Source organism: Agelaius phoeniceus, chromosome 7 (genome assembly GCF_051311805.1).
Source record: "Agelaius phoeniceus isolate bAgePho1 chromosome 7, bAgePho1.hap1, whole genome shotgun sequence".
Lineage (NCBI taxonomy): Eukaryota > Metazoa > Chordata > Aves > Passeriformes > Icteridae > Agelaius > Agelaius phoeniceus.
Genome location: NC_135271.1, coordinates 41,218,377 through 41,244,594, shown reverse-complemented (window position 1 = coordinate 41,244,594; position 26,218 = coordinate 41,218,377). Strand labels below are relative to the sequence as shown.

At 44.8% G+C, this 26,218-nt stretch overlaps 1 protein-coding gene across 5 annotated transcripts in view; it reads right to left on the bottom strand.

Moving 5' to 3' along the window:
• Positions 1-26,218, bottom strand: part of LOC129122829 (kalirin-like) — a 94,735-nt gene that overhangs the window by 8,767 nt on the left and 59,750 nt on the right. For 3 of the 5 annotated variants that reach the window (XM_054636852.2, XM_054636854.2, XM_054636853.2), the window contains 2 exons: positions 22,901-23,139; positions 20,837-22,043 (listed from right to left, as the gene is read on the bottom strand). In XM_054636852.2, coding sequence (XP_054492827.2) covers positions 21,792-22,043; positions 22,901-23,139 — 491 coding nt within the window. In that variant the 3' untranslated portion in view covers positions 20,837-21,791. Of the gene's footprint in view, positions 1-16; positions 218-1,363; positions 1,443-2,293; positions 2,459-4,157; positions 4,290-5,405; positions 5,528-7,635; positions 7,808-8,249; positions 8,278-17,067; positions 17,128-18,435; positions 18,560-20,836; positions 22,044-22,900; positions 23,140-26,218 lie in introns of those variants that run through there. The other 2 variants (XM_077181669.1, XM_054636851.2) reach the window with 1 other exon arrangement.

Below are 26,218 nucleotides of genomic sequence, written 5' to 3'. Positions count from 1 at the left end.
AGCTCTGTGTACTTACAGTTCCAAAACTAAGATGTAAGAAGTAGGAGACTCGTAGGTATCGTGGATAGTGATGTACTGAGGATGCTGTAAGTGTTGTAACAAAGCTGCTTCATGTGCTGCCTGCTCTTTCTTTTTCATTTTTTTACTAATGAATTTTACAGCAACATCTTTCCGGGTGGCTTTGTGGACACATTTCTTTACTATGGAGAATCGACCCCTGAAATTATAAAGAAAACAAAATACTGAGGTGGCTTCATGAATAAATCATGCCTAGTTTTTAGCACAATAACACAGTGATTTTTGAAGTGGTTTTTTTTCGATTCATCACATTAATATTTCACAAGGCATCAGATTTAACAAGTTGTTCATAACCTTTTCCAACAAAGGCCCTCTGTCTCTTACCCTGGGTGTAGAGATTCTTTGGGGATTAGCAAACACTGAGAGCAAACGGTGTCACTTTGCTTTGTGCAGCCACACTGATATCCTCTAACAACCTCCCCTGGGTTCAATTTGCTGCCACTTTTACAGGTTCTATCTCCTTTTATTTTAGCTGTGGGTCTCCCTTCTCCAGCTGTTTTATTAAAGAGACCAAACCTTCTCAAACAACTAAAAGAAAACCCGTGTTAAATAATCACCAACCTACCATTTTGTCTCATTTTTTCAGAAACACAGTAAGAAATAAAGAAAAAAGCTATCAGGAAAGCATTTAGGAAACTCCTACAGACCATAGTACCATTCCTGAAAGTAAAACTACCCAGTGAAACCATGTAGTGAACTTGAGCTCTTAGTAATACATCCCATTTTTCTACAGAACCAGAGGGACTCCTGTCCTTTCAGCCCCAGAATTGTCTCTGACATCTGAGCTGAAGAAATAATTGCATTAACCTGAATTATTTGCATGCCCCTTATCTGTTATCTGTGGACAGCACGAAGCCCTGACAACATGTGCAGCTCCTATTTAGGCTCTGTTCAACTCACCCTCCCAATCAGCAAAGATAAGTCAGTCACATGCCCAAGTGTTTTGGCAAACTCAGTCTTCGGGGTTAAGCTTATCCAGAACCAGTAAATTGTCATCACTTCAAAACAGGACCTCAAATCTGAGATGACAGAGAAGATACCAACTGCCAGAGAGTTGGCTGCCTAATTGCTCACCAGTTTGCCAATCTGCAATTCTCAAATCAGAACTTATCTTGAAAAACATAATTTATTCAGTATTTTCATCAGTATCTGATATGCAATGCTCTTTGACAAGAGCAGCAGTTTCCAAGCTAACTACAAAAGTAACCTAAACTCCTCACTAAGGAAAAAGCTTCAAGCCACTGTTTGAGTGTTTTATTGCAGTGATAAGCAGGGTTAGTATTACCTCCCAATCTCATGCAGCTCTGCATAGGCAAGGTCAAAGTTTTCCTTCCATGAAATAGTGGCACCATCAGCAGCAGAGTCTTTGAGAGAACAAAGAATATGGAAGAAGGTATAAGAACAGTTTGCTGTGGACTATAAACAGCATATTTGAAAATTATGTGAGACTTTATTATTAACACAGGAAACATTATCACTAGGAGTCCAGTTTCCTACTTTCCAGTGTGCTGGACCACTAAATGCCAGAGCTCCCCAGGGGAAGGTATGGATAAGGGGGACACAAAACTGTCCTTGCAGTTTTGGGCTGAAAAGGGTCACAGAGACAGGGGGTAGAGCTATGTTGTGTGAGCTCTTGCTCCTTACAGCACCAGCTGTCCAAGCCAGTCACAGACCTAGCTTCACACCAGGGCTGCTAAAACATGGGGAAAAGTGGGCTCTGCTCACAGCACTTGAGAGTGAGCTGTGCCCCAAATTCCTGCAGCACTGAGTGCTTGGGAATTGCCTCCATCACAGCATTCCCATTCCAGCTGCATTGCTCAAGGGGAGATATATAGCAAGCGGAATTGCAGCCCCCATCTGGGCTGCCCACCAGAAGCTGCAGCTGTTGCTAACATTACTGGAAAGGCAGGAGAGACACCAGCCAGGACATGCAGCCCACTGGGCAGAGATAAAGACAAGAAATAGTTTGGTATAGAAAGGAGGAACCTGTTTAGAATCTGCAATAGCCTCTGTGGCAGAGGCAGGCTCTGAGCCTGGACAGAGGTAAGGACATGAAAATCCTTTCTGGGGCCAAGAGCTAGCTCTGAGCACCTCCCAGGCTTTTTCTTACATCCCTAGTTGGTCCAGGATCCCTGCTTTTTCAGGACCCATCCAAACAAGCCCTCCAGAGCACAGGTGGGTTCCCGTGTGCCTCAGCCCCTGCAGCCGCACTCACCGTACTCCGGGAGCCGCACGAACTCGGAGGGCTCGCTGGGCAGGCTGATCCCCCAGGGGTTGCTGGCACTCACTCGGAACTGGTACTGGCAGCCTGGGGACAGGTCCTCAATGACCAGGTACGTGTCCAGAGTTGAGGCTACTGACTGCTGCCAGACCTGCGAGCCTGTTGGACACAGGGAGAGAAGGGGAGCTGAGGGAAGCACTCACTGTGGGAGCTCAGGGCTGAGGCTTCCTCTGCCCAGCTTAGGCAGTACCCTGGGAGGGTAAAATCTACAGGCTTTTTAAGGGTGGTACAGCAGACTGTTAAACCAGAAATGGATCACAAGAAGCTATTTTGTGTTGCAGCCACCTTCCCATCTGGCTAAATGAGAAAAGAAGGAAACGTCCCTCAGTTGACTCAGGATAATGATGGAAAAAGCTCAGCCCAGGGACAAGCTGATCTCTCCAGCACTGTAGCTGTGGCTGTGAGCTACAAGTGATGTCTCAGGGCAGTGTGATAAGACAGAAGGGGAGGGCTGGTTAGATGACAGCTCTGTTATGAAAGAAACAGTAGCAGAAATACTGCAAGAAACCCCAAAACCATGGGCAAGGGAGATAAAACTGAGACAGGGCATCAGTGCAATCCAAATGCTTTTGCAGATGAAGATGTGGCAGCTACAGTGAAAGCTGCAGCTGCAGGAGGAGAACCAGCTTTCTGACACTTAACACAGGCAGCTTGCAGGTGAGCAGAACTGCAGCAAAGAAATGTGTGACTCTGTCATGTGTTTCTGCTCATGTGAAACCCAGCCACTGCCTAACCTGTGACAACCAAAGGACCAGTACAGGATCAGAGAACAGAAAATGACCCCTGGAACACAGAGCCCTGTCACAGATGGAGATTTCTTAAAGAATACGTAACATTTTATCTTATTTTAGTAAGTTCAGGGCATTTTACCCCTATGTTATTTAACATGACCCAATTATTTTGTGTGTCCTGTGGACAGATTCTAATTTCCAGGTTTTACAAAGTCATGGCTGGTTTTACAAGAGTCAGTTTTACCTTTGAAGTAGGAAGAGTTCTGAAAACACTGCTGGGTTTTTGTTTTTGTTTTTTTGGTTTTTTTTTTAGTTTTGGTGGTTGTTCTTAATAAAGGAATTTTTATTCTTTTACAAAAATGCCAATCACTGATGGCACAGTGAGGGTCAAGATAAAATCTTCACTAGGAGAAGGCATTAGGTTTGCACACTTACTAAAATGGGGTAGGATTTTTTGAAGGATAAAGGGGGAAAAACAGAGGCCATATGCCTAAGGCAAGGTTTACTGCCAGGGACCCTCACACCTTTGCAGGAGGAATGCAAAAAGGGATGTGAATCATTTCAAATGCCCTTTTCAAGAGCATATGCCTGTGCATATTGGGAAAACAGTGCATTTAATATCTAGCTAATTCTTCAGGGGAAATGGATGGTTGGATTTAAGAAAAAATGGATTTCAGAGCTGAGCTTGAAAAGTATGCAGGGATCTGCAACTTTATCCAGATCAAAAAAATAATGAGGCTGATTTGGTTTTGTGTTTCTGGGAAGCACCCACCAGAAAGGATGGTGGTAAAATGCAGATGATAAAAAGATGCCTTAGTGATGGATATGTTTTACCTTAGCACACTTTACTTGTTGTAAGGGACCAAAATAAAAAGAAAGGTCTGTAATATATGAGAGGCTGGACTGGATGATAGAAGGGCTTCTTTCTGCCTTAGACTTTGAGATCTGTAAGCTACAATTAGTGGCACACCAGTGGTGGCAAGAATGCTTTTGGGACCTGTTGTGTCATAAAGGAAACTTACCTTGTTCTCAGTCTCACAGCCAGCAAGCCCAGCTCCCACACTTACCTTCTTCTCTGTACTCCACAGTGTAGCCTGAAATGGTGCAATTGCCTGTACTGGTAGGGGGTAGCCAGCGCAGGATCACAGAGGTGCAGCTTCTCTCCTGAGCAATGGGGCGGTTTGGGGCAGCTGGCACACCTTGGGAAGAGGAAACAATACCAAATCCAGCATCTCATCAGTAAGTGCTACTGCTTTATTCTGAAGATCAGGTGTATCAGGTGCATCAGGTCACTACAGGAGAGCAGCACCTTGTAGAAGGGCTTAACTAAGCAGCAGGTGAGGAGTCAGCTACCATGGAATGCCCAAAGATGACACAAGCAAGGCATTCAGAATTCTTCTGTGTGTAGGGTGCTTTGTGTGCTTGGGACCAGACTGACAAACGACCAGTAATCCTCTGTGCTTTGCTTAGGGCTCCCTTCAGCACAGGAGTAGTTAGTGCAGCAAGCCAAGTGACTTGCTTGGATAAATTGGGGAAATTGGATCTCCAGGGTGGTTTGTGAGACCAAATAAATCAACTTTTAAATGCTTGTGACATTGCTGCATCTGTAACTCTCCAGTTAGACATTCATCTCTGGACCATCCCCTTCAACACAGCTGGCACCTCATCTCTAGTGCTAACAAATCCCTTCTCAGAGCTGGAGGCAGTGAGCATCAACTCATCATTTCCTGTTCATTCCAATTAGATGGGTCACTAATTACAGTGCTGAGAATTTAGGCTTGGAGACATGTCACCAAGTTGAATCCCTGAAGAACAGTTTCACCCAGGCTAAATCTTACTCTCACCTCCTTTGTACCCTAAAGAGAAGGGGAGGCAGAAAATTGGTGTCACTGGATCCCAGTTCCTCCCACTCCAGGCAGATTCTGAAGCCCAGAGCTTCCTGCAGTCGGTTGGGGCATCATTCCCCCAGGGACTCAGCTGCCCAAGGGAGCTGAGCTTCCCCTGGCTGACCTTGCTGAGCTCCTGGGAAGCAGCACTAGGAGCAGGATGCAGGAGCTGAACCCTTGCCAGTGCATTTTCATTTCCCAAATGTGATGTTTATGGTCAGATGACTTAATCAAGCACAAGGAGTATGCAAAGCCTTCAGCCATCAGTGGGAGTTGTGGCTGAGGAATGGTGGTACGACTTTAACGTGTCAATTCACAGCTGGCACAGCTCCACATCTGGCTGCCTCTGCATGGGCTGTTCCTGAGTGCTGCCAGCCCCCAAGGGACCACACAGAGGAAAATCCCATGTGTTAAGGTCAGATGTGCTACCTTGGACTTTGATGGTTGCAGAGGTTGATGCAGTTCCATGTTCATTGGTGGCCACACAGGTGTAGATGCCGCTGTCCTGAGGCATCAGGTTGCAGATCTTCAAGGTGAGCTCTCCTGAGTCACTGTGGATGCAGGAAGCCCAAGTTATAAAACACTGCTTCACTTGCTAATGGTTTTTATACAGTTCCTGCCCTGCCTCACTGCAAACCGACATGCACACAAGTCCTGTTAACTCATTTGAAGGAACATCCCTCCAGCAATTTGATGCCCAAGTACAACCCCTTCATATGTCAGGGTCTGGCTGTTTTTGAATCCCTTGAGCAAACCTTTGGTCCAAATTGCCTGCCAGGCAAATCCTCATGTCTGTTGTGGTCTAGGAAGAGATGTGAAGGATCACTGAAGCAGCAAGCAGTCCAGGAGTTAAACACTGCCTGTCCAGAGCTGGATGCTTAGACTTGGTATATCTGGAAAGATTTACCCATGAAGATCTTTCCTGTCATGGGAGATGGTGAGCTGCTGTGCCTCTGCAGTGAAGTCCAACACACACCAGACACACTGGGCTTCCCACAGATGCAGGAAGCAGTTACACAGCACAGGGTGACATTTCCAGGGAGCTTCAGAGCCCTGGAGCATGTGCCATTGATCTGACACTGCTGCCAGGGCCCCAGTTGGAAGACTGAATATCTCATAGCAGCCAGGGATAAAGAGCACAACACTGAGTTCATGAGACACACTCAGTCTTTGGGCCAATCTGAGAAAATAAACAGCTCTGTGCAGTCTTATGAATTTACAGCAGGTCTGTTCACAGTCACTGCTGTTTGCACACTTCAGTCTCCAATATGCAATTTGAGGGAGCTGGCCTGAATTAAAGGATTTTGCTTGTGTAACTGGAGACCCAGCTTAGAGCCAACAATAAGTTCCCTTGATGGCAAAACTAGGCTAGCTCTTGAATGCTTAATCTGTTGGGTACTGCAGAAAGACATGATTGCTGGGATAACTGTCTGGACTCTGCAGCTTCTGCTGGTCTGACAGTGCTGGTTTAAAACAGGACAGAAATATCCCCTCTCCCTGAAACCCACACACTTGTGCCAGCAAGATTTGCAAGAGCCACTGATCCTCTGGGCCTCTGCTTGGCAGGCAGTGTCTTCACTGGGAGGATTATTTGAGTAACAAGACAATGCAAGTGCTGATAGTGCATGGGGAGCCAACAGGAAGAGGACTGTGATGAAAACCAGAACCCTGTATGGAAATATCCCCCCATCCCAAGCCCAGACAGAGGCTGAAGATAAGGCACTAGATCTACTGAGCAATAGCTAAAGACAATTTTGGATGCTCTGGGGCAGCTGCACAAGCCAATGGTCTCTGAAGGAAGCTCTTGATCAGATGTAAGGGGTTCTTTTATTGAACATGTAAAATCCCTTCTCTCTTACTGTTCTTTTTTCACTTTCAGTGACTTTGTACTCCCTGGATTCATTTCAGCCTGTGCCAGAAGTGCTGAAAAGTTGAAATGAAAGATTGCCTCCTGGAGATTTCCACTGCAGTTTGGCCCAAATTTCTTATATAAGCTGCAGATGAGCATCCAGCAGCAGGCTGTTACCTGACCTGAATTCAACTCCAGATCTTTCTGAATCTTCCCATTTGTAAAGATAGTTTTCCTCTCTGCTAGCCAAGCCAGGAACATTATGACAAGCATCTTTCTGTCCAAGCCAGATGCAGTCTTCCCAGAGCACATCTGGGCTTTTTTAGGAACAGCTGAGGAAAGGCTCAGGGAAACTGCAACCCCACCACTGCCAATAAGATGAGAAAATACCCAGTGACAGGAGTATTGCAAGCTGGTGAGGGCTTGCTCTGCTTGACTCCCACAGGAGATCAAGGCATCAAACAGAAGCAGAGAAGCCCCAGCAGAGGCAATGCCAGCCAAACTAATGGCTTGTAAACATTCGGCTTCTGGCTTGCCGCTGGCTCAGGAAGTCAACGGGAGCAAGGCCACATCTGCCAGCAGCACTTTGTGGATATACCCTAGACCAGCTTGGGAAACAAATACAGCCACCCCAGCCCTAAAGCCTGACCCTTTCCAGCCAGCCAATGTTTGCCACACTGATCTGCTGACAAGCCATGCCACACTTAATTAACTGCATCCTAATGAGTCTTGTAGGCAGGCTGGTGCCATATTGGAGGGTAACACAACCATCAGGACCAGCTATGTTGGGATCCACAGGCAGGACCTTACCAGGATGACATGGTGTAAGTGGCTGTGCTGTTGTCATTGTCAAGAATGTTTTGGTCTGGTCCCTTCCAGGTTATAGTTGGTTTGGGTCGCCCACAGACCTTGCACTGCAGCATCACTGTGTCCCCAAGCAGGCAGGTGATGTCCACTAATGGCACAAGAAACTCTGGAGCCACTGTAAAAAAAACAAACATGGGGACACACAAACACCACTTTTAATCTTCAGGTGAGGCTGTCTAGAGTCATACAAGGCTAGAGAATACATTATAGGATGAACTATGGGATCTGGGTCCCAAACAGCTGGGAGTCCTGGGATTGTGTCCTTGAAATTGCCCTCCAGTAAGAGCCAGCTCTCTACAGCTCAGAGAAGGAGGTAGAGGGGAGCATCCATCCCCAGCCCTGAGCTCTGGCAGGTGGATGAGGTTTGAGAGGGCACGTTTGGGGATGTTACTGTTTGGGGGTTCAGGCTGGCCTGTGGCCCCAGGCTGGCTGAGCCCAGCTCTGCTTTGCCTGGGGTCTGAGCAGCACACAGCTGCCTTAGCTCAAATGCTGCCAGGTGCAGAGCATGCTGTGGCACCAAGTAAATCACAACTGCCAAACAGCTGTCCTCAACTCACCTTCTTGGATGAAATTGGGGTTGATTATCTGAAAAATACAAAGAGACACAAGCATTTATTTCCTAGACAGTGACAAAGAAGCATCTGTTTTCACAAGGTACCATGGTGACTCTGACCAGAACTACAGAAGTGCTGCAGTGGTAACAAGTGGCACCTTCTAACAACCAGCAGGTGCAGCAGGTGTAGTGATAACACACATGGGAAAGTAAATGAAAGCTATGGCTTCTGGAACCCTGGAAAAGCATCAAAGGCAACAGGCACAGCACCAAGGCTGAGGAGGATGGACATGCTCTTTGTCTATGTGATAATGATGAAGCCATTAACTTCCCAGAGGTGGTTTGTGCACCCCCTGTGCCTGGCTCCAGACCTGTGTCACACAGCACCTGCAGTCACCACACACCTGGGGCATGTCACCAGCACTCTGCCCACTAACCAGGTCTGAGGAAATGTCTTCTAACTTGTGCTGAGCTTCAGGAGAAAAAAGGTAAAGCACTAGACCATAAATACTTCATTTTGCCCACTGTCAAGAATCAGTCCTGCAACAATTCTTGGTCTATTAACATGAGTGAAAATTTACTATTGGACTGTTGGAAACTTTCCAGCTTGAAACTAGGTTTGGACAGCTAGGAGTTATTTTATCTAACTAGTTAATTGACCAAGTTAGCAAAGACTTGAAAAGCTACTGTTGCTCTGTGGTCTCTATGTGCCAATGTAACTCTGGAAGCAAAGTTGGAAAAAGCAAAGACAATTCCACTGAGTTCTTACAGAATTGATCCTAACTACATTGTAGTGTACAATAGTATAGAGGTTTTAGCCTCATTAACTGTTTTAATAATCTCATAAGGCCTTTTTATTCAAATTCAATCTAATAATTTCATGTTCAAGCCATTTCATGTTCAACCATAAACACCAATGTGGTTTATCTTGCCTTAAATATTTCTGTTGCTATTTATTTCAGAGCTATTTTGGAAGATGCCAATGAAGCAGTGACCTAATTCATGGCAAGCTGATAGAAGGTTTTTGCAGAGGCTCAGAAACCAGGCCACAAAACAGAAGCAATAACCCTTCAAAACAGAGTAGATACATATTCAAGATTTATATTTACATTTTGGCTTTATATATAGTTTTCCAAGGTCGATGGCTCAGGGTGCCATTCAGGGAGACATTTGGGCACATTCAGGTTCATTTTGGTTTCTTTGCAGCCTTTCTTTGCAGCTCCAGGCAAAGCTCTGGTACCAGCACTGAGACCTCAGGGTCTGCTTTCCCCTGCCACCACCAAAGCCCAAATGAACCAGGCATAACAGGGAAAGCACAGAGTCCCTCTGAAGGCTGCAGCTGGGCCCTGCCACAGCACATGGGCCTGCCAGCCCAGGGTGTGGGGAGCAGCTCCAGGACCCACACACAGCCCCTGGACCCTGCAGGCAGGAAGAAACTGTGGCACAGTGGAGTACTGGATGGAAAACATCCTCTGTCCTGTCTGTGCAGGTGAAAAAAAGAGAGATGGACCTTTGTGATTAAGCTGTATCTCTCACACAACACAGCAAAGGAAGAAAAAGCTGTTTTGTGGATAACCATTGCTTGCCACTTTCACTCACAGACACCATCTACTTTTCAGCTGAATAACCCCAGGCATTGGCTCATTTGCACATACATCTTCATTTTTTGTGCTGTTTGGCTTAACTGAAATATCCTTTCTCCAAAGCTCTCCCCTTCCTTCCCTGCAGCATGCACTAAATTCCCTTATTATTCACTGATCTCCATCCCTGCAGGATTAGAGATCAGGAGAAAGAAACACTAGTTAACACTTTATATTAATTTTATTACTCTAAAGGATTCATTAGAAGATGCAACTACAATGATGAATGTAATAGATATCCATATAAAGAAATAATTCTGCATTTCTAGTGACTTCCAAGGTACAATAATTTATAATAATTGCCTAACCATTTTTTTTTCATTGCCTCACCATGGGAATAGCAGAAAGAAAATTATCTCTGCAATGTACTATTGGAAGAGTCTGTGGGTAAAATTTACATTTTCTTTCCCAAAGCTTCATCTGTTAATTAATCAAATGGTACCTAACAACACCCCCACAGCCACAGCACAGCTTTAGCTTGCTGTAAGCTTAGACAAAAATAAAAGTCTGTCTACATGAAAACATTAAAGTGATTTAATACAGCACCTTATTAGGAAATGGGATTTCTTCTGCTTTGAAGGAGGGTGTCAGATGATGGGGTGAGAAGGGCAGAAATGGGAAAGCAAAGGTTCACAGCCAGATGTGCATCCAGGGGCCGGCTCGGTGGTTCACACATCTGCTCCCAGGCCCTGGGGTTCTGCTGCCTCTCCCTGCAGGCTGGCCAGGGTCCTGGGCTCTGGCTGGATGGCAGGAGGTGGCAGCCTCCACAGGGTCCTTCCAGATAAAGTGCAAGATCTTTGGAGACAATTTCTTCATCTGCCAAATAGGTCTGTAATCCCCAGGGGTGGAGAAGGGGAGCTCCAGAGCGTGTCCTCACTGCCTCAGAGGATGGGAGCTCATGTGCTGCTTCTCCACACAGCCTCCTGCTGCTGCCAGGGCTGGATCCCCTCATGGATACACCTGCCCACCCCTTCTGCAGCAGTTTGAATGAGGATCTCACAGCCCAGCCCTCAGATGAGCACCTGTGGCCACGGTGGCCATGAGCAGGGGAAGGTGGCCCAGGGTTTTGTGCTGACAAGGGCAACGTGAAGAAATCCCAGCACAAACCTCTGCACCAGTGTGGCTGTGAGAGGACAAACTCATGGGGATGGAAGCACCCAACACAAGAAGCTCTCACTCCATCTTCAGTGTCAGTCCACACCATGCAAATACAAACCCTAAGGGGATCAAACTCAGTTTGCACTGCATGTAAGAAACACAGATGTGCTCTTTTTCCTTGAAACATTAATTTTAATTGAGATGAGGTAGATTTTTTTTTTCTAATTGAATGAAATACCTGTTGCATGGCCCAGAGCAGGTTAAAATTTCTCCCCACTGTGGCCAGCAGAGTTTGTTTCCCATATGGTGACAGCTGAAAATGGGAATCCTACGCAAGGTAACAAAAGGCAGAACATGAAATGGCCTCTGCTCAAGTGATGTGGGGTCTAAAACTGACCAGGCAAAGCCAGGCAGCTGGAGGGGGGGGGTTGAGATAAAGGAATGGGAGGACAGGTCAGAGCTATTCAATAAAAAGCCAGAAATAGATCTTGCTTGTCCCTCCTCCAGCCTGCACTGTTTTAGGGCTCAGACCAAGACAGGCACATAAGGCACACACTTGGATGCCTTTGGGGGCCTGCAGGGATCTAAGTGACTTACATCTAGGTCAATTAAGTGTAACTTAACAGTCAAGCTTTAGAAAAGTAGCATGGGGGCCTCTCCAGAATCTCAGTATTTTGCAGTATTTTTCCTGCTCTGTTGAGCTTATAGGGATAGAAAGGCATCTGCATCAGTAGCTGCAAAGCCCATTTGCAAAGTGACTCTGACTGCCCTAATTCTTAGCACAACCTTATCTTTCACTTGTACACACATGCTTTATCTGGTGGGGAGGGAGAAGCCATCCTGCCACGCCAGTGGCCAGTCCCAAAACGCTCTGCAAACACAGCTCAGCTGCCTGGGAGGGTTCTCACCTTGGCCAGGGTTTGTTTCTCCAGTGCAGGGGGTCCTTGCCATGCCTACCCCACTTCCTTGGAGGGATTACACCCAGCCCAGACACACCAGCGCACAGAAGGGCCCAGCAGATGCCCAGATTTTTCCAGTGCTGTGTTTCAATCCCATTTTAAGGGAACATATCAAAACCAGGAGTGAGAATATTATTTTTTCCCCAAAGCATAAGAATAGTCTGCAAACCAAGCCCTCTGTAACAAGGTCGGTGCTTCACCTAAACAGCAGAGGGCATGTTTACTCCAAGACAAGCAGCTGAGCTTTTTGTAAACCATTTCATGGCACTTCTTGGTCACTGAGTTAGAACACAATACTGACACCTTTGTTCATACTGGTAGCAGAGTCACAGCATGTTCCTCGCTATCTCACTCAGAAAAAAATGAAATTAATTAGAGAGAAGCTAGCTGAACTCTAATTTTTAGGAAAATATCTACCACACATGGCTAGGTTAACTTTACTTTGAGACCTTCAGGGTGACAGGCTCACAGTGTCACCAGCCTCCCCTCCACCAAAAATAAACAAATTAAGTAGAGAATTTCTTGATAAAATGAGCAGATTCCACCACAGATGGACAGAGGCTACTAAAGGGAAAATTTAAAATGGCATCTGATGAAGCATCCCATGACATCAGCCTTTTGTCAGGGATGGGGGATGCCCTCTGGCACCAGTGTGGATGGGCTTAGCTGCCTTTGGGACTGATGGGGAAGGCACAAGGGATGCTGTACTGCATCTGTGCAGAGCAGAAGCCCTCTTGCCTCATGTTCTTGCTGCCTGGCCCTAATGGCTGGTGGCTTCCATGGCTGAACCTGTGGGATGTCCCTGGCCCTGTGTTGTAGCACCCTACACCTTCCTGCAGATGAAGGTGTAGGTCACTTCTTGCTTTTCCAAAAGCTAATCCCCCATGTCTGTGCTGCTGGCTCAGGCTATGGCACACCTGATGAGCCACCTTCCTGCTCTGTCTCAGCAAGCCCTGGCCACTCAGGGCAGCAGGACAGTGGTGTTGCCTATGGAGGCTACTCCAGGGAAACCCAGGGAAATTCCCAGGATTGTATTCATTCACACTGTGGCAACAGGCCAGGAAAGGCTTTATTGTAAGAAGATTTTGCCAAGAGAGTGTTAGACCAACTCTGGAGGTGGACAACCTCAAGCAGGGGGTGAAGGCATAAAGCACTTGGGAATTCTTGGCCTGAGCTGAGTGGTGACTTGGAGCCAGTGCTGCATCCACCAAAACATTACTTACTCAACCACGTGGAGTGTGGGGTTGCTAACACAATATTTCTTCCACAGTGCCTGTTTCCTAGTGCTTATCTTTGTCTAGGTGTCTCTGAGTAGTTCTTGACATGCTAAAATGTCACAACTGAAAAAAACCAGATTAAGAAGCCCAACGTACGTACCTTGGCAACAGCTCAGCTCACTAATCTAAGGATGGCACTTGCAGTGACTTGGCCTGGGCTTCATCTCTGCTCTGCAAGCAGAGACACTGGAACAGACACCAGAGCTCAGTGGCAGACGTGTGTCACCAACAGCACTTGTAACTCTGCAGCTGGAGTTGTGCAAAATGTCTGAAGCCATCTCAGAACCCTGCACCTGAGGTCCACCCCAAAGCTGGGAGGAGCTGCTGCTGGATTTAGTGAGGTTTAGCTCAGTCAGATCTTCTGACTGCTGCAAGAGCATTCCCTTAGACAAGAGAGGTATCCTGATGGCATCTGCACAGCTGCCTTGTGACCCCTTCAGCAATACTGCAACCTCATGAGATGTTACAACACAGAATTGTAGGACAATTAGTTGTGTCATTGTCCAGGACCCCAGCCTTGGGTGTGGATACTGATTCACAAGGGCATACACCTTCCCAGAAGTGGAGTTGCCTGTCCCTGTGCAGTTACTACAGACATGTGGAAAGAGTCCCTGATGATCCTTAAGTGCAGGTTACTCCTGTCACTCACGTGGCCCTTAAGTGCCTGCTCCTACACTCACACACTTAATGGGTGAGTTTGTGCCTTCTGCTTTATGAAACTATAGCACAAAGCAGAAAACCAGGGGGGAAGAAAATCAAACTTCATTTCCATCTTTATGCACTTTCATTACATATTAATAAAGAAAGAGGGAAAAAACCAGTCCCCAAGAGATGCTATTTCTAGTCAAAGCTACAATGAATAGGAAATTCTCCAAGGCCTGTGTGAACAAAAACCCACTAGTGGGATTTTAGCTCTTTTAAACAGTCACCCAGAATTTGTTTCCTGCTCTGACAATGTATGTTTTCCACATTTCTTTCTTTGTGTTCCCTTGAAACAAAGGCAAAGTGCTTCCAGAAACCTGGAATCTACTGAATGGACTCCACTGTGATAAGCAGCAAACAAAGCCAGATCTTAAAGTCCCACAGTAGCTGTGGGACTTCATGGGTACTGTGACCAGCTTACTGATCTCTTGTGCAGGAAGTAGGGTGGAGATAAACTGCACCCACATTTCCAGGTAATTAATATGTTTATATGCTGCTTTGCATGCAGAGACTGCTCTCTCTGTCCTAGCACTGGGTGCACGTTCTCACGCACAAGGGGAAGAGGAGGCATGTTGGGGTGACAGTGCCACACGAGAAGCCAGGTCACTGGCCCTGTCATTACCTGCCTGTAGTGATGACTCCACCTTAATGACACAGGAAAGGCACCTCTGGGTGTTGCTGGCCAGGACACAGCTCTGCTGTCACCACTCCCAGCATCTGTGAAACCCCTCACGAGCCTGGCCAGCTGCGAAGACAAGGGGTTCCCTCTTCTTGGGCTGTCACGTTGTCCCCAGCTGCTCTGGGCACTCACCAGTGGACATTCCACACAGAGCAGGGAAAGCAAAACCAGGAGAGATGCAGATGTTCACTGCACACACAGGTTGGGCTGGAGGGGTAGCACAGCTGTCCAAGTTATCTAAGCCCAGCACACAAGGCCTAGAAGGTCAGTGAAGCCCTGAATGAGGCTCTGGTGTTGGAATTAGCTTGTTTTGCCTCTGATTTAATGAGAAAAGGCTTTGGCCTCCTGGGCTCTAATGCAGCCCATTTATTGTAACACGTTTGGAAAGGAGAATCAAAACACTCATAATGGAATAAAAGGGAGAGCAGTTGTGGTTTCCAGTGGGTGAATACCTCAGACCTTTACAGACCAGGCTTCCCCATGGCCTCTTCTAGGGTTTCACCAGCATTTTATGAGGCTGCCCTTGCTCTGCTCCCTCCAGGTGACTTTATTTAGTTTATACTGGGTTCCAGAGATCCCTTCCCCCAGTATTTTTTAGCCAGACCAACAAGATGACCACACTCAATCCTGGCTGCAGATGTACTAAAACCAGCACAAAGCAAGGGCTGTGCTGTTCCTTGCAGGGTGGTGTGACCTTACTAAGTCACCCCACAATTGTTCTCTTATTTTCTCTTTCTCTGCTGTTTTAAATATTTGCTCAGCCCCAGAGAGTTTTGCCAGAAGCAAACTTGAGCTTTCCAAGCCATGAGGAATACTGTGGCTGCTGGGGACTGCAGTGCAGTGGCACTGTCACCTCCAGTAAGTGACCTGGGAGATGCAGGACGGGGCTTTCTGAGTGTAAAAAGTCACACAGAAGGCACAAAGTTACTCCCCCAAGAGCAGACTGATACCATAGCTGAGACTTCACATTGGTGTCTTCTGGTTTAAATAGAAAGGCTTTTTTTTCTCCTGAACTTCAGAACAGTAGACTATACCATGGTAAAAACCCAAATCAAACCATCAGAAAGACTAGAAATGCTGACAAGGCAAGGATTCAGACACCTCCCACTGGAAATTCTAAACCATCTGGTTTTCCTCCTGTTGAACAAAGTCAAAACACAGAAATCCTCTGCAAAAGAACAGTGATTTTCACCCAGCTTTGCACTATCACCCTTGTTTCAGCCACCTGTTGGTCCACAGGACAATTTTCAGTGAATGAAAATTACACAGACTTCTGTGTAATAATGGGCACTGCCTTATAACAAATACACACACTCTTTGAAAATGTAAACACACTCCTGAGAATAATGCACCTTTAGAGGTGAGGACCATTCAGTCTCCAGGATGTCAGCTGGGTCAAAAACTTTCCTTTTGTACACAATTAATCCCAACACAATTAAAATAAAAGCAAGCTTTCTTACATAAAAGCAGGTTAACTGCCTAGGTGGTGCACCTCAATACACTTCTCTCTCTTATTTTCCCTTCAGGAGGAAGATCAGCTTTCTTTTGCAGGATGTTTATAGTGCAGCCTGGCTGACAGCATCCGGGAGATCTGCTAGGACACAGGTATCTCTGTTCTCCAGGGACCTGTCCTGTCATCACCACAAAATCACCATCTCTCTGCACCATGTCCTTGCCTTTTCAGCAGGAACCTCTTTCAGCCTTGGAAAATGTATAGAAATGCTTTGTGTGGTCACTATAAACAGGATAAAAAAAAACCCCAAGGATTCTGCTCGATCTTAATTCAGGAGAATCAGACACATAGCTCTTCATGATTTTAGGCTCTCTCAGGCTCTCTCAACAAGGCACTCCACTAGAACTGGTGGTTTCACAATGGAAAAACAGTGGCATAACGTAGCATAATTTGGGCCCACCAATCTGCATCAGCCTTCCCTGAGACACAGGTACATTCACACAACTGGTTTTACCACTCTCCTTCAGTACACCTTGACAGAAATGCAATTCCCACTCTGCTAAGAGAAAAGGGAAATGTTGACTTTTCTGATTTTCTAGACAAAATGCTGGTTGTGGTACATCAACATTTGGCCTGACTGGCAGCTCAAGTGTCTATTGCCAGGGCAAAGGGTGTTTTTAATATAGAAAGATACTACATTTATCAGCAGCTGACACACTTGCAATACTGTTGGAATGAGGTCTCAGGTGGGAAGCAGAGACTGAGGGTGGCTGCACGAGCCTCCAGCTCAGCAGGAGCTTGTTACTGAGCTCCCTCCACTGCTCCCACTACAAAGGAAGGCCAAACTCCAGTTCAAGGCTTGGCAAAACCAGAATTGACACTTTTTGTGACTCACACTAAATTGGCACACATATCTGCAAGCAATACAGACCCATCAACTCCCCTTGCAGCAAAGGCATTTCAAAACAGACACATGTTTTTGGGAAAAATAATCACAAGGATGATTGTCTCTACCTCCATACTAGTATTGGGGTCAAGGTCATCACACTCTGATTCCTCTGAGCTGTTTGTCTCCTTGTTTGGCAGCATGAAGGGGAAGAAAGAGAACAAGAGATTAGCAAAGAGATTGGTTAGTCAGGGCAGAGCAGCACATTTGTGAGCAGCATGGAAATGGGTAACGGTAGGGAAAATGCTCCTGAAACACAAACAAAAAACAAACTGACAACAAAACAAGGGAAGCAAAGGCAAAGACATGCTTTTGCCAGAGAAGCAGCAGTGATTCTGCAATTCATTCAGGTAGTGAAAACAAGGAGGAAGCAAGAGGAGGAAGAACTGTGCCACCATGCTGGAGCAGCGCTTCCCTTGGACCCAGTGCTTCCTCATCCGGAGGGATGCAGTGCCAGGGCTCCTCCCTTTGCACATGCCAGGGCTATTGCACCAGGCTTGTAAGGCAGAAAGCCTCTGCAAAGGAAAACACTTCATCATGGACTCTCCTGGAAAGGGGTGGATCCAAAGGACATGCTCAAGTGCTTTCCTGCATCAAGGCTGGGCTTTGGTTGTGTCAAAATCACAACAAGTGTTTGCTTGCCTCTGTTGGGAGGGAAAGCCCCAGATTAGTCCTGAGCAGGCCTCATGGTCGGTTTATAGGGGTGGATCCTCTGAGTTGGAGCACAGTAGTCAGGCACCCAGAGCAGAAGATGGAGCTTAACCCCACAGTTCTCAAACTTTTCCATACTGGGAGATCTCAGAGAAAGAGAGAGAGACGCAGACACACAGACACACACAGACGCGCACACACACACACGAGACCTTCTCCTGGCAAGACAGAGTCAGCATCTCTGCCCTGTCTGATAACATGGAAAGAAAAAGGTCATTGAGACCATCTCCCTAGACCAGAAACCTTAAGAATCCCCAGGCTGGGAACCCCTTATCTTAACATCTGGTGAAATATTGACCTAAAGAAAACTCATCAGCAAGGCCACTAGTTCACCCAGTGGCTTTCTCACTGCTGCAGCTGCTCTGATGAAGCAGATCAGAGGTCAGTAAATCACAAGTGTCCCAATTTTTTAAGTTATTTAACTCTGTATATAGTTAGGTTTCTTAATGAGGATTACTTACTTGCATGTGGGATGCCAGGAAAAAGAAAACAAAAAACAAAGACTGCATTTTATCTTGCATGCAAAAATCCTGCTAAAATGAATACTACAAAAAAGGATAAAAAAAAGATAACTCAAGTTGAAAAAAAAAAATCAAAACTAAACAACAAAAAAAACCCAAACTCAAAGTTACTGCCCCCTCCCTCTCTCAGGAGAGGATGCTACAGGGGGTGGAAAGGATGGGAAGCAGGAGAGCAGCACAGAGCTTTCAGATGGCCTTACTCACTTTAACAGAGACTTTGTTCCCCAGAATATCCTTGGATTTACGAGGCCCATTGGCTTCATTTTTGCCACTGCTCTCCTTTTCCGCCCGCTTTCTCATGCGCAGGGTATGCCATGAACATGACTTCCTGTTGTACCAAAAAACGCAGCAATCAAACGGCAAATCATAGCAGGAAGAAAGGTTTTGGAAAGGGGAACCAGCATCCACATTTGCAACTACTGCAATTCCCTAGAAGGTGAAAGCCACTGGCAGGCAATATGCCTGTCTCAATCTCAGCAATGAGAGCTGAAGTTAAAAACCAAATCAAAGAGTTCTGCAAAGCAGATGTTGTGCCACACTTGCTGTTTAAATGCATGGAGCAGGAAAAAAATGTCCATGATGGAAGCACAGGCAACTCAAATTTGGTCATCTGGTTTCAGGGACTTTGTCTTGCATTGCCACAAACAGAAATTTATTTTAATTTTGCTACATTTAAAAGACCAACCTAGTCCTTAGTCTCGTTGGTTGGAAGTAGTGTAACAAATATAAATATGTAGGGATGGTTTTAATAGATTAGTCAGTGTAATAAACTTAAAAAAATTAAGAAATTCAACTTGTTGCTAACTACATGTTGCTCAGAACACAAACAACTCAATAAATAGGAACTGTGTTATTAATTTTCCAAGAGATAAGTAATTTCCTAGAATGACAAGCTCTGCTGTGTTTCTCAAGACCAAGAATTTCCCATTTGACTTTGCCAATCAAGTTAAAGAGGACATCAGTCAGCCATGGGTTTTGGCTAGCATTACAGCAATTACAGCAGGCACCATTTCCAGTAAATTTTTCACCCTTTATTACTGCTCCTATGACCTTATTCTTGGAAAAAAACTAAAAAAGAACAATATCAACCATTGTAAGAGCAATGCTGTGTTGACAAGAGAATTGCATATCAAAGCAGACATAAGAAAAAAATCAAACCAGTTCTTGATATGGGTTTCATTTGGTTAAAATAGTGGACAGGTTGGGGGGGAATTTGGGGAGGGGTATGTTGTCCAAAGCATAAAGCTCCCAAAACAGCAGTGTGATGAGCTGGGATCCAGGTTCAAAGCATCTGCCCACCTTTAAGTCATGCAAATTTGATTTGCATGTTTAAGCCCAATGTTTGGCACATGTCACGTCTACAGTACCTTGACACATTTTACAAAGGAAGTTGTATGAAATCCAGGGATCACCTGTGATGCCAATAAAACGCAGTATGTTAGCAAGGTAGGACCCAAAGGATGCCCCACACAGCCGATGCTCCCCCATGAACACTGCGGCTGCCTCCTACACGCTGCCTGCTCTTCCCTCAGCACCTGATGGGAGCTGTACAATAGCTCAGGTAAAGAACAAGCAAACCCTGCCACAGCCACAAGACTGAACTGGGTCATGACAACTGTTTTTGCAACCAGGATAAGAGTCTGCACTAACTCAGCCTGTGCAGGCAGTCGTGTCTGAGCACAGGGAGCACCAGAGCACCCTGCACGGCTCAGACAGGCACTGAGTGCTGACTGGTGTTTGGGTGTTTCTGGATAAGGTCCAAATGTGAACTGCACAGCAGGGGAAGTTATCCAACACCTCAGGACTGGTATGTTTTCCTTTAGGATATATAAGAAGCAAGAATGTGGCAGATGGGGCTCCCTGATCTATATAATGAATATAGGTGAATAATTCATGGTGCCAACACTGCTGGATCGACCGTATATTTTGTGTACAGTATTCGTCACAGAAGAAACAGCATTACTTAATCAAAGTAGTCACTGTGATCTGGCAGACCAGATAGGGTTGAAGATAGCACAGCTCCAGGTTGTTTTTTACTCATAGGACTCCTATTATTCAAGCATCTTTTTGTTTTCAGGGTTGTTTTAGCTGTTTGATTCTCAAAAACATCATTTAGGACTTTAAATCTCACTGCAGTGAGAAAGAAGTGCAATTCATGTGTCTTTCAATTTTGTTACACGTTCCTGGCCACAATTCATCTGCCCACAGAATTTGATGCGGAATTTTACTGTACAGCTGCCATGAAATCAGTCTTCACCAGGAGTCTGGTACCGTGGATGATTCTAAGGGCACGTGGTTGCAAATTGTGGCTAGAGAGGAACCCGGGAATGGCCGTGGCAGATGTGCAAGAGATGTGCCAAGCAATTCCTTTGGCTTAACATGCAATTCCAGGTAGCATTCATTACTGACTGACAGGTAAAGTCATCATTTCTCTTAACTGAAACGGCAGCAGAGATCAAGTTATTATTTTTAGTGAATCTGTCACAAAATCTTTCCTCATGTTCAATTCTGCGCCTCGAGATATTTGTGTAAGGTAACACAATTTGTAGCATACATCATGCATTACCATCTAGTCATTTTAGATGTTAAAAGAAATCAACAGGTATTACTGAAAAGAGGGTTGTACCTTCTGTATTTAATACCAAAAAACCACTTCCTTGCATTAGTCATTTCAGACTGACAAATTTCTAAAAATCAGAAAAGAAAAATATATATCCACACATTTGTTAAATAAGCAACAAAATATTATAAACAAAATTAAAATCAAAACAAAACAAAATCAAACAAAAAAAGGGTCAAACTAATTCTTTTACCTCATTAAAACATGCTCATAGTGAAAATTTATTTTACATATTTAAAATAGTACATTTAAAATTAGTTACATTACAGGTACAATGATGAACATTGCGACTATTCATTATATTGCACAACCTGACTTCATCAATGTGAGTTTGTTTCTTTTTTTTTTTAAATAGTGCAAAATACTTTTTACAGGAATGTACTTGGATGGGGGTCTTGCAAACCAAAAAATATATTACAAAAGTTACTGCAAACAGAAAAAAACCCAAAACAAATGAAAAAAAAAAAAAGAAGATACAAGCTGTACAAGGAAATTGCCATAGACAACAAAATCTCTCCTCCTTGAGAAGCAAACCTCAGTCCAACACAGAGCCTGGATTTTTGTGTTTGTTGTTTTTTTAAATCTAGATGCTGTTATAACCAATATATAGATTAGTAACTTACTACAACATAAATATAAGTCCAGTCCAAGCAGGTCCATGTTGGTGTAAAATGGTGTCACGTAAAGCGTATCTTTAACCGTCTATGGTTTTATTTCTCTCCAAAGTATAAACAAAATCCCACAAAATGAAAATAAGCAAAACCCGAGCTATCCACCATGGCTGCCCGACGCTGCGGATTGACCACTCAGCTTGTTCCAATGGCACTGTAGACAAAAATCAGCAGGATTTCCCTACCATTTGGGTTTGTTTATTTTTATTCATTTATTTTATTTTCCTCAAAAAATCCACATAGTGCTCCCAGTGAAGCCAATAGGGCACTTACTTGATGCTTCCATCGCTATTATCTGTAGTGGATTTAGGGAGGGGAGCCAAGATACTGCCAGGGATCCATCCTTCAGCAGCTGGAGAGTGGTCGTTTGCAGGCTGGTACACCAGGAACATGTTCTGCTGGTTGATAGCAAGGATCTGAACCACCTCTCCTTGATTCACACAGATCTCATCCTCCTTCAGTGCATAGTAATCTTTAATCACCACCATGGAAGAGGTCCCATTGCACCCTCCCAAATCAGTCTGCAAACGGACACAACACAAACCCGTGAGCGGCCGGCGTGGAGGAACCTGCCCTTTCTGGCAGCAGTCCCACTACTGCATGTCCAGCCTAACCAGACCAGGGAAAAGGACACAAAACACTTGGAAGTTCACATTGGCAGAAAAAGATTTTAAAGATCTGAAAGGTGGCAGTAACCTAATACAAACCAGTCTCCTATTTCACATCAGACTTCAAAGCTGCTAACGACTGTGTCCCTGGGTGTTCTCATCTGCAGGGTTGTCACAGATGAATGGTCTATGCTGAGCCAAATGGGGAGAAAGACAAATGAAGTTGAGTGAATACTCACAGTTAAATATAGGTCAGATGGAAAGTGGCTTTGGTCAACCTCAGACAGCAGCAGGGTCCAAACACGGTTGGTGGCCACTGACTCTTTGGTGGTTTGTGTGCAGTGCACAGGTACCCCAATTATACCTTTAGCTGGCACCCTGTGAGCTGTTATGTGGGAAAAGGTTTAAGCTCTTCCCTACCACAGACTTTTTCAGGAATAGGTGGTTAATGGTTATCAGAGAAGCCTGTATATTACTTCTGCCAGTACTGGAAATGGATATCTAGTTCACCAGATCTGCAAGCACAGTGCCCTGAAAAACATCGAGATCAGTGCTTAAGGGTCAGGCTCTGTCTCTGCTTCCCAGATGAAGTGTCATCCATGTGGATGCCAGGGCTTTTGCTGTTTAATCCCAAATCACATGTTACCCCATTGCTTCAGTATGTCGATTCCTGCTGACCTGATTAGCTGCTAATTAAAGATAACATCATGGATCACCTGTGGCACAAGAAATGGGCTGTGAGATCATGTTTTATTAGATGAGCTCAGTACCTTGCTTTGTTCATACTTGTCTCCGGGCTGTGAGTGCTCATACCCTGTGCTGCCATTGGAGGTAGATATCTTCAGGGGTGGGAGAGATGGGTTACGGCTCGTAGCCTTCAAAGGCTTCTCAGACCCTACTGGAATTGAGGAATGGGGCCTGGCGTTGGGCTGGGGGACCCTGCCGGCCTGGGGCCGCAGCACCGCCGAGCTGTTCTCCTTGCGCTGGTACTCGATGGGCGACTGCAGCGCTGCAAGAGAGGACAGGAGTCAGCCACCTGCTCCCAGCAGCACTGCCAGGGGCTGCAGAGGAGCTCCAGCAGCTGGCATGGTTCAAACACAACAGACTCATACGCTGCAAACCAAAGAGGAACAGGAGATGCTGCCCATGGAAGCACATGGCGCGTTCATGGCCAGACAGGACACAAGCACTTCACACTGTGCTGTGCATGGACTGAACACAGCACTCCCTGCTGATGTGAAGAACAGCTTCTCTGACCTACACAGGAAGGAGGCTAAAATGTTTGCCATTTATAGTATACATAATTGCATTCATTTTCTTTGAAATCGCACAAATTCATCACATCCTGTAGTCAAAATAAATGAAAGCCTGACTAAGAGGTGCACAGCACATTTTCAGTGAATTTTGCTAACATCAGAAAACACAGGTCAAGACCTCTAAGTCTCATTTGCATATTGCCAAGAAAGTGTGACTATTAAATACTCTTTGGACGTGATGCACGGCAACTTGGCTCTCAATGTGCTTTCTACATGAACTGCTTTGGTTCAAGGAAACTGCTGCAACTGGCCAGCAAGTCAGGAAGTATAGATGGCACCAAGACATTCATCCCAGCAGTCCAAACCTCTCCAGAAAACACCCAACAGGCAACACTAAACAGCTTCATAAGCCATAAAAAATAAAGTTTGCTTGTGAGAGTAGATTTTATAGTCATGGAGAGAGCTTGCACTGGGAAATGGCAGGACAAAAATTTCAGACCATAAAGAAATAAATAATCTGTTATGTTTGGAAGAGAAGGGATCAGGGCTGGGACTCACAGTGAGCAGATTTGCTGGGCTCAGGCTACCAGCCCTAGACCTATGGGCTTGGTTTTTTGCATGTCATGTGGCTTTAACAGATGATTTATAGTTGGTTAATACTGTGTACATGCATCAGACTAAACCTACTGGAATGCAGAGAGACTAGTCTAGCAAGGGGCAGACAGAGGACATAATGTCACAGCATCAGCCCCACCAGGGAACCGCAACAGAAGGAATGTCTTTCCCAACAAAATGAAAAGGAAAGAAAAACAGAAAAGCTCAGCACCATACAGCACAGTCTCTAGCATTCCCCTTCCAGAGAAAGGCAGGACAACTCAAGAAATCACTAAAGAACAAATGACTGGAAAAAAATCAATCAAGGAGGATGCCAGATCACCATTATCTTCAAAAGGACACAGACACTGATCTGTAGCAATCTGGAAGATTACTTGTCTCTAAAACCTGACCCTTGTCACAAAAGCAGGCTGTATTTATGCCACAGGGACTGCCAGTTTCACTTGCTTACCTCAGCTGCAGCTGAAAATGGTTTGGTCCTGCTGCAGACCAGCCAAAGAGGGCAAGGAAGGCTGGGGAGAACTTTGACAATGATTTCAACAGTGACATTTTTCTCCTGTATACAGTAAATAAGGCTGCAAGGTAGTCAGCAGTAAGATCTGAATGGATACTTCTCAATCTCTCTTGAAACAACCTACTGTACTCAGTACTTTTAAAGGGTACTTAGCTGAGGGTCCATTTCTGACTGCTAATTCCACCATGAACTATCACAGTGATGCCTGGCTTCCAGCCTCCTGTTAAACATCTGTCAGTATTCTTAGAAGCCTCTGGCAAAAGTCAGTGTCCATCTACTTGCATGTTCTCTCTTTCTCTTTCAAATTACGCCACAAAACATGATTAAAAGAAGGTACAGATGGATGGAATTTTCCTTATGAAACATGTCCAGCAGTGACAGACTTTCATTACAGCCTGCTTCTTAAAGAACAATCACAACAGCCCATCATTTCATGCACAGCCTGTTTCTCAAATTTAGCAGCTTTTACTTTTCCATTGAAAAAAATGAAAAACTTGAATTTAACATTTTTACATTAATGAAGTTTAGATGCAAATCCTCTCCTTTGTACAGAGCCCCTACTCTTTAGTACTTCCCTGGTGAAGAGAGAAAAATCAGAGACAGCTTGGGCAAGAACTCAAGGGGAATATTTTGTTATTAAGTTTACACAGCATTGGCTCAGTGTGGATTTAATATGATTTTAAGGACAGAAAACATCTGCTTTAATGAAATGCAAAGCTAAAGAACATATTTAAAGATTAGTCAGCCTCAATAAGATTACATTCTAAAAGCCACTTAAAATATTCGGGACTGAGCAGGCTCTACTAGATACAGTATCATTTTCTTGGATCTTATTTATAGTTTTAAGGTAAATCCTTCAGCTTGTGTTTTAATAGAAATCTATTTTTACTTTTGCTTTAGAGATAGTGATGATTATGTTCCTAACCCATCAAATTGCTTGCTGGCCTCATAGAAGATAGGCTGAATAGGGGCTGTGAAAATGTCTCAGTAGAAAGAGAGGCTCACAGGGCAGTTAGTCCTCTGAAAATAAGATGAAATACTTAAAAAATAAAAAGAGCAAGCAAGAAAGATATGTAAGGGACAGAAAAACCCTGCATTAGTGCCTGCAGAGCTCTCACAAGGCTTTAAAAAAAAAAAAGTCTGCAGCTAACTGTTAGTGGAACTTATTTTTATTCCAATAATTCCAAAGCAAACTGCACTGCCATAAACCCATCAAGTTTTGATACCAACTGGTCAAAATGAAGCACTTGGACTCTTCATCTCACCAGTGTATTTAAGGAATCATTTTGCCATGGTTGTATGAGGCCATTTTTATTCCAAGTCACAAAAACCCAGTATCAAATTGTGGCATCATGGGTGAAACACATTTCCCTTCTCAGCTCAGCCATAGATTCTGAACTGTCACAAACAACTTTTGCATGTAACCCCTTCCCAGTTAAGTTCTGCAAAGTAAAATTAAGCTGAATTAAAATTTTTAAAACCTCCACACTGAAGAAAAGGGGACCTTTGATGTGAACTGAAAGAACCTCTTTCTATTTTGCGGCAAAAAAAATCCACAAAACCAAATAACAAACTCACTCCCCTAAAAAAACCACAAAACCTAACATATTGTGCCAAGCCCAAACATCTTGATTCAAGCAAATATGTTTTATTATTGAACATGTATTAAGCTATTAAATATAGAACTCTAATATAAGCTCTAT